This window comes from Sinocyclocheilus anshuiensis, unplaced genomic scaffold (assembly GCF_001515605.1).
Source record: "Sinocyclocheilus anshuiensis isolate Anshui unplaced genomic scaffold, SAMN03320099.WGS_v1.1 scaffold942, whole genome shotgun sequence".
In the NCBI taxonomy this organism is placed as follows: Eukaryota; Metazoa; Chordata; class Actinopteri; order Cypriniformes; family Cyprinidae; genus Sinocyclocheilus; species Sinocyclocheilus anshuiensis.
In genome coordinates this window covers 765,733-775,054 of record NW_015536531.1, presented here as the reverse complement: position 1 = coordinate 775,054, position 9,322 = coordinate 765,733, and the positions used below count along the sequence as shown (strand labels likewise).

Genomic DNA, 9,322 nt, shown 5'->3' with positions numbered 1-9,322 from the left:
CAATGGTTTCATTATTATATATATATATATATATATATATATATTATATAGTTTTTTTTTTTTACTCAATCCATTTGCTCTAAGGTAGGCACTCTGTTTTAAGCCACTAGCTGATGATTTTCTTTCTGAGCTGATGTGATTTTTGTTTCTCTCTCTCAGATACGATGGACCAAGACAGCAGGAAGTGCTACTGACCGCATCCAGGACTCCAGCGTATTCAACGAGACACTGCACATAACCCGCATCCAGAGGCACCAGGGTGGCCGTTATTACTGTAAGGCTGAGAACGGCCTCGGCACTCCCGCCATCAAATCCATCCGAGTGGATGTCTACTGTGAGTTAACAAGCTCATTCGCCTGTCAGCAAAAAAACCACACACTTGACACACACTCTTGCAAGTCAACGATAGCTTGGTATTAGCCTTTGCTGACTGTGCCTGCATCTCTCTTTTAGATTTTGAGATGCATACTCAACCTTGATTCAGCACTTAACTTAAATCCTTGGGTTACGAATTGTGGATAATCAGTTGGAAAGACACACTTATAAGCAGAAGTGTTTGCTGTATTACTTTCTGGGTTCACTGTTGCTTTTATACTGTAACCTCAGTTTTATAAACCAACAAAGAAAAGGAAAAAGAGCCTTCTGATTGTAGCATTGCAAGAGTTACTATATCAAAATTATATATTTATTATAAAAGTTGTATATTATATAATTAATAATTATAATTTTTAGCATTGTAATGATTATTTAGATTATGAATTGATTACTCTTATTGAAAGGTTTTTTTAAGCTTATATACCTTTAAGCTTGCTGAAAGAACATTCGTTTGCATTTCTCTTTCTTTTTTTCATGATTATGAAAAAAACGCAGTTTAAAAAAAAAACTAGGGATTTTTTTAATCCTTTGCTTGTTAAGCTATTACGAGTGCCCATTATTCAAAACTATTTCTCTGAAAAGAAATTATAAATGTTAGGCACAGTAATCTAAATAATTTATCATGGCTGGATGACCTTCCAGCATTGTTTATAATGGGCCAGAACATTTTCTAAGCATTAATGCATCTCTCACTTGCTGCTTTATGCAGCTCAGAGAGACAGTACCACAAATTCCAAGCATATTTTACATGCCTACTTCAGCACAATATTCGGTAACAAAACAGGGTGTTATAAATATCAGCCTCTTAAGGAGCTAGCCATTAGCCATAAACTTTGTGCCCTTCAGCAATGAATGTCCCTGAAATAAGTGTATAGTAAGTCACTTTGAATAAAAGCATCTGCTAAATAGCTGCTTAGAAATTATTTTATCCACTTAAGGTTTCATTTAATGATACAGACACAATAACAAAATGTGTTAATGGCTGGGCAATAACACAAGGCAGTGCTCAAGGAAACAATATATGGATATGGATTTGTTATCCAATATATGGATTTGTTCATTTAAATCCATCAACCTTGTACCCACAAGGCACTTTCTGTATAGTATTGCCTAGTTATGCTGTCTACAATAGCTGAAGTTTTCATTGCTGTATACAGGTGCATCTCAATAAATTAGAATGTCGTGGAAAAGTTCATTTATTTCAGTAATTCAACTCAAATTGTGAAACTCGTGTGTTAAATCAATTCAATGCACACAGACTGAAGTAGTTTAAGTCTTTGGTTCTTTTAATTGTGATGATTTTGGCTCACATTTAACAAAAACCGACCAATTCACTATCTCAACAAATTAGAATACTTCATAAGACCAATAAAAAAAAAAATTTTTAGTGAATTGTTGGCCTTCTGGAAAGTATGTTCATTTACTGTACATGTACTCAATACTTGGTAGGGGCTCCTTTTGCTTTAATTACTGCCTCTTGAATTTATTTAATACACGAGTTTCACAATTTGAGTTGAATTACTGAAATAAATGAACTTTTCCACGACATTATCATTTATTGAGATGCACCTGTATGTGAAATTTTACCAGATTTTTTTTACATTTCAAATATTTAATGCATTTGTTTAAAGTGACAGTAAATGCATTTATAATGTTATAAAATATTTCTATTTCAAATAAATGCAGTTTATTAATAAATGCTGAACTTTTTATTAATCAAAGAATCAACAAAAATATTAAGCAGCACTGTTTTCTACTACCATTTAAAACAGATAATAAGAAAAGTTTCTTGAGCACCAAAAAAAATCAACATCTTAAAATTATATCTAATAGATCATGTGACACTGAAGAATAAAGTAATAATGCTGAAAAGGCAGCTTTGCAATCACAGAAATAAATAAAATATGCAAATAGAAAACAGCTCTTTTAAATTAAAATAATATTTCACAGTACAACAGTTTTGACTGTATTTTTTATCAAATAATTCATTTTAGCATAAGAGACATTCAAAATATTTCCAACCACAGACTTAAAATATATATATCAAAGAATACATTGAGGTGTCTCATACTAGTGATTTATGGAAACCATTAACTCTGCCTATGTTTCATTACCACTTTATGTTTGAAATGAATTACCTCTGATATGGTCGGACTTGCAATATCTGGGCTATAATGGAGCATGTGTTATTTCATGTATTTCTTGTCTTGCACATTCTTAGATCATCAAAAGCCAGACAGTCAGATTTTTTAATGTGACTCATCATAAGAGCATATCTCATCTAGGTCTCTTTCAAAGAGTTTTGCACTCACACACATCATCATTTTAAGTCCATGAACACTTTTATTTTCTTCGAGATGCCACATGGCCTCATTATCGACTTAAAGGTACTTCTCGTCGAAGTTCTGGCAACCATAGACTTTGTTGAAATTAAATTCAAGCCTTTGAATAGGTGACGAAATGCGTAAAATGAGAGGTTTAATGAATGGGTGAAATTAAAATTTTTCTTCAAAGAGACATCAGTGTCAGTAAGCTAGCTCCCCAATATTTCCAAGTTTCAAAGGTTTACTCCTCTGCTATCAGAACCATCAAAAGCTATCATGACCTGTCAAAAAAGGAGTTGTGTGTTGCCTCTGTTCCCTACAGACTTGGAGGAGCCATAGATGTTGAAAAGTGATTTATGGTAGCACAGAGAGATGAATAGGAGGAGCGATGGACGATGGCAGGCAGCATTGCCGTGGGGAGACAATGAGGAGCAAGTCATTACCCTTGAATTAGAGAACAGGCCTCAGCTTGTCATTTTTATTCCAGCTTCAAGGTGGACTATTCGCTGGTGGGCACTCACTTTTATCGATCAGAGACATGCTACTGCTGATGCAGTGATCAAAGCCTAGACACATGTGATTGATAAAGAACAGCCAACACACTGCCGATAAACAATTGAGTGCTTCGATTTGGAGTGCCCATGGTGTCTCTAAGTGTGGCAGCACTCACTAGTCATTCGTTTAAAGCACTCAAGATGGACAGTAGCTATATTGATTGCATTCAGGTTTATATTTGTCCCAAAGTGGTCAAATTAAACCTTGAATCGTGAATAAATCAGTGACCTTTTTTTTCCCAGTAAGAGGACAATTCTGTCATCATGTACTCACCCTCATTTCATTCCAAATCTATATGACTTTCTGTTTTGTGAAGCATAAAAAAGGTTCAGTATTAAAAATATAACCTGGCATGCTGGAAAATATCACCAATGCTGTCTGTCAAATAGTTACTGAGCAGATTGATTAATGATTTGAAACAGGAGAAAGAAAGATTTTGAAAGGCTTGTTTTTTTATAGCTGAGAGTCGAGGAAGGTTTTTGCTTTGAGGACAGTCTGTAAAAGCATATGGCTCCTCGTTCAAGCACTCTATGATAATTATTGTGGCTCTTGAAAAAAATTACGGTCGTAAAAATACTCACAATTCAAGTGCCAAAATACAAGCGCCCGAGTGGTCCATCATTTTAGACATTATGTTTGCTGTTAATGCTTGTGTTTTTGCACCCACTTACAGCTGTTTTCAAAGTGCTTACATTTATAGATTCCAAATTTATAGGTTCCAAATGGAACTAAAATACTAAACAAAGATTGATTGATACTATCGCAAGGTTATGCTTTCATTGGAATCTGATGCACAGGCTTAATGAAAATTGAAAGATGAATACTGCTATAAATCCTTAAAAATTAAGATTTCAGGTAACACGTTACAGTGTGATTAAATTTGTTAACATTAGTTAATGCAAGAAAAACAGTAAACAATGTTTTTTACAGCCTTTATTAATGCAGATTAATATTTATTTATTAATTATTCTATTGTTTAATATGAAGAATACTATTTTAATTATTTATACCATTGATAATTAATGTTTGTTCATAATGCATCAACTATTGTTAATTCATACATTTATAAATTATTATATATAGAATTTAATATACGCATTGTTGATGTTGGTGTACTGTTCATTGTTATTTGTAATACGTTATACAGTATATTGCATGAACTAATGTTATCATAAAGAACCTCATTGTAAAGTGTAACCAGATTGTATTTGATTTCAATAACATGCATTTTAACTGGTGTTTAAGGAGTTAGGTTGGTGTTAAATATGGTGTTAAATAAAAATGTTGAAAGTAATTTATGTCTATTTTGGACAGTAATAAATAGGCTATTGTATGAATTGCACTCCAGTAAATTTCAATTATTTTATGGACTTTTTCTTAATTTAGGATGTTTTTGGCTCATTAAGCAATTCGACAAATTATGCCTTCAATCTCTGAGCAGCTTGGAAGGAAATGGGGAAAAATCAGCTATATCACACTATAATGTTGGAATTATTCCACATTTAGAGGTATATTTAGCAACAACCGAATGATAGTAGTGGCACACAACTGTTCCTGGTGTTTGTAACACAATATGCATTTCAATTGAGCTTATGACTTTTTTGAATTGGGGCAATAATATGGATGCATGAAGTGGGGCATAAATAAACATAAATATGGATGTTTTTGTTTACCTGTAACCTAGTTCCCCTTCAGGAACTCGAGCTGCGTCGAGATTCGCTTCGCTTTGGGAACGCCCTTGCGTGACCGCATTCTGAAGCGGGCTGGTCCTCTCCGCACACTTTTGTCCGCTTTTACAACCTAGACCTGGCATCTACCCCAGGTTCCCAAGTTCTCTCTTCGTGATGTGCTCATAAGATACACACACATGCAGGGACTTGGTAGTATGGCGCAGTGGGTATTCTCGTTCCCAAAGCGAATCTCGACGCAGCTCGAGTTCCTGAAGGGGAACGTCTCTAGGTTACGTATGTAACCATGGTTCCCCGAGGGAACGAGACGCTGCGTCTCTTTGCCATACTCCCTGCATCCCTGCAGGCGCTACTTCATCGAAGCTGGTTTGCGCTCTGCTGGATGCGCTTTTATACTTTCTGGTGCTTACGTCACCCCGCTCGTGACGTCTCGCTGCTCCATTGGACTGATTTGACGTGCTTCAGAACGCGGTCACGCAAGGGCGTTCCCAAAGCTAAGCGAATCTCGACGCAGCGTCTCGTTCCCTCGGGGAACCATGGTTACATACATAACCTAGAGATGTTTTCTGTTTATTTACATTCTGTCATTTCCATACTTCTGTCCTACATGCCTGTGTATATTAAAGCCCTTTTTACATACACCAACCTAGGGTTCTAGATAGCTATTGCTGTGTACCACCATCTCCACAGAAGTCTCGCCATTTTTCAGGGCAATTTGAGCAATGTTAAATCAGTGTGACCGGCCCATCCGTTTACATTTCAGATTTAGATGACCCCATTGTGACGGTCCATCAGAGTATAGGAGAGGCAAAGGAGCAGTTGTACTATGAGAGGACAGTGTTCCTTCGGTGTGCAGCCAATTCAAACCCTCCGGTGCGGTACAGCTGGAGACGGGGAAGGGAGTTCCTGTCTCAAGGTTCGGACAAGGGTGTGGAGATCTATGAGCCATTCTTCACCCAGGTAAGACATTAGCTCAGACAGTATTCACAGCAGTAATGTCAGTTTATAGACCAATTTGGAGTAGACGTCACAGTTACGTCACTTGCAGCTGTGCGCACATTGTGGTGGCAGAAAAACACTGGTAACAAGCCGAGGGAAATGGGTAAAATCCATGGAATAAGAGAAAAAATTTATTGTTGTGCCTTCAGATGTCAGAATCGGAATGCAAATAATTTTTACAGCATGAAATAGCTATTCAAACCAATAACATTTTACATAACATTTACCTATTTTATCTCACAATTCTGACTTTTTTCAGTTAAGTTTTTAATTAAATATATGGCATCAGTGCAACAGCTTCACAAGCATCATCCATTTTTTTATTAAATTTTTTTTTTATTTTTTTATTACATTTAATTTAATTATAAAACAAATACAAACTGTTTTAAATTCTGGTTAGATGAGTTATGTTTGAGGCCATTGTAAAATAGCTGATAAACAGTGTGCATCAGTATTGACATTTAACACTATAACTTTAATATCATAGAACTTGAAAGCCTTGAAAATATTTTATTAACTTAATTGCTCTTGCATGAAATATGCTGCAGCTATCAGGAGAGAAAAAGATGGAGCATCAGTTTGACATTGTGAGTGTTATCTGGTCCAGAAGGACGCACATCATCTGACAGTTAAAAAAAAAAAAGCTGCTTTCAAAACACAGTTTTGTCACATCTGATATGGCACAGTGATTGGCCCAGACTGGATCCATCCTGGTAATTAGTCATGAGACATAGGGTATTTCAGGACCTGTTTCACTCTTCTTATTCCCTACAGAGAATCAATCACGCAACATTAGTCTTTGCACTTAAGGGAGATTCTGCATGTTATTTTCAATAGAGCCTTCTTTATCTTTCAGCCTCTTCAGAACTATGAATATGAAACGAACGCACTTCAGCTTTCTGTCAATGTCTCAGGTTAGAAACAGATCAAAAGCTAAGTATCTTCAGAAGGTTTTGGTATCAAGCAGTGCCACTATTTTTAACTGATGGACTTTAAATGCCCATCTTTGTAGAAATTGACCTCATATGAAGATGATACAAAAATAAGTTATTTATTAGATAAAAGTGAGCCGCTTGTGCACGTAATCAACTGGTTCTTAACTGGTTTGGCTTCAAAATATAAGCTTATTTATTTTGCTATCCTAACCATGCATCATTATATGGTTAGTTGCATTTAATTATTTGTAATTACCATTGTTTTCCATGCTGTTTATGATCAGTATAGATCTGTGCCGATTTTTTGGGGTCGCTAACCACCAATTAAAAATCAATGCTGTATTGTAAAATGAAACTCTCAGGACTTTAAAATTGTGTAAGATTACTCTATAAAGCTCCAGCGGCCAAAGGGGATACAGTACAAGACCAAAATTAGCAAATTATCAGAAGTCTTTTAAAGCACAAAAAAGCTCAGATAAAGTCAGATTAATTGGATATGGCTACTTTTTTTCTCTCTCTTTGTTGAATGTGTTCCGAATATTGTTTTGTGTATGTAAAAGATAAGTTTTCAGTTTGTCAGTTGACAGTTTGTCTGACAAAACAGAAGTTGGATTTTTTTTTTGAGTTTAATGTTATTAATATTTTTTTATATTAAATGTGTACTAAAGCAAAACTCGTTGAGTTCCTGCTTTATACAATGTTGTCTGCTTGGGTTGTAGGGGGAGACCAAGATCCTGAAGTTGAAGAACCTGCGTCCTCAGGACTATGCTAACTACACGTGCACTGCCTCTGTCCGCAATGTCTGTGGCATCCCCGACAAGAGTGTGCTATTCCGGCTCACCAACAAAACCGGTGAGAGCGATACCAATGCCTTCTCCTTGTGCACAGCATTGTGTTATTTTAGTCACCTTCTGCTATATTTGAGCCGTCCATCGAATAAGAAACTACATGCGAGCAGCACCACAAAAGCAACTCTCAAAAGGAAGTGCCCTGAGGCTCTTGTCACCACAAGTGCTGTGTGGTCTCATAATCAGTGAGCTGTGAGTGCTGCATGTGTTATTGAGTATGTTACGCCTGTTACATTTAGAGGCCTGCTGCTACTTTTCTCCTCCTTCGTCGGTTGATGGCTGAAGAAACCGCCCCGGGCTGATGTTTTCACCACTGGCCTTGCAGTTAATTCAGTCCATGGCAAAACCATATTCTTAAGGAAATGGCCCTGCGGGTCCCTGTGCTCCTTATCTGTCTCGGTGGGCTTCACATGCTACTGCGGGCGAAGACCTGACCTTTATGGAATCCATTAAAGAATGAACAGAGTCGGCAGACCTTTCCCTCCGGCCATCTCTGTTTCTCTATCTTTCGCTCATTTTCTTGCACTATCTTTCTTTCTCACTTCTTTCTCACATTTCTGGCAACACATCGGCTGGTGATGATGATCACGGCACAATCCCGGGATTGACTGATTGCTTTGCCAACTTGAAGGCCCTTACATCACAGCATGCCAGTGTGCTCATGGGAGCAGACCTTGATTATATAGATTGGATATGGTCACATATTGCATTACAGGACCAAGTAAATCAATCCCTTTGGGTGATAATTGTAAACACCACTTTTTTAAGTATAAACACATTAGCGTAATAAGGTAAACCACCATAATTGTCATCAAGCTGTGACGGTATGTGAACTTTGTGTATATTTGCTGTAATTACTCACTTGAACCTGGTCATGCACCTGGTATTGGTTGTAAACAAGCATTTAAACGGTTTCGGGTCCTTGAAAATTGCATCACGCCACTGAATTAATTTTCATGAGTCAAGATGATAAGTTTTATTGTGTCTTCTTCCCTAAATATTTTTTGATAGCTCCTAAGCCCCTAGATTTAAAGGGATATGTCACCCAAAAATGACAGTTTTCCCATCATTCTTACTTCAGATAAACACAGACTTTAGAAAAAATCGTCTCAGGTTACGTATGTAACCATAGTTCCTCGAAGGAACGAGACGCTGTGTCGGAAAACGCTAGAGGAACGCCCTTCAGCGTGACCGGCTCTTGAACCTCGTGTGTAATCAGACCAATAGATGGGCGAGACGTCACGGGCGGGTGACGTAATGACCAGGAGGCTATAAAAGCACGTGCGGTCGAAGCGGGTTTCCCCTCGGGGAGAACCCCTTGGTCTTGAGCCACCACTGTAGGGGCCTCATGTACAGCAGGCCAATAGGTATCACGTTGGATGCAGCTGCCATCAGACCCAGCAGTCTCTGAAACTGCTTGACAGTGAGTGACCGGCCTTCTCTTATTCTCGCGACTGCGGTAAGGATCGACTCGATCCGAGCAGGGGACATCGTGGTCGAATCCCACACCACGCCTAGATAAGAGGTTCTCTGTAATGGAGAAAGCACACTCTTCTTGGCGTTTAGTCTTAACCCCAGCTCTCTCATGTGGGCGAGAA

The 9,322-nt window shown here is 37.6% G+C and overlaps 1 protein-coding gene across 1 annotated transcript in view; it reads left to right on the top strand.

Annotated features, from left to right (window-relative positions):
• Nucleotides 1-9,322, top strand: part of LOC107694857 (MAM domain-containing glycosylphosphatidylinositol anchor protein 2-like) — a 159,896-nt gene that overhangs the window by 63,114 nt on the left and 87,460 nt on the right. Inside the window, exons 3-5 of the mRNA XM_016494553.1 lie at nucleotides 160-334; nucleotides 5,706-5,902; nucleotides 7,596-7,728. Of these exons, the coding sequence (XP_016350039.1) occupies nucleotides 160-334; nucleotides 5,706-5,902; nucleotides 7,596-7,728 (505 nt within the window). The remainder of the gene's footprint in view (nucleotides 1-159; nucleotides 335-5,705; nucleotides 5,903-7,595; nucleotides 7,729-9,322) is intronic.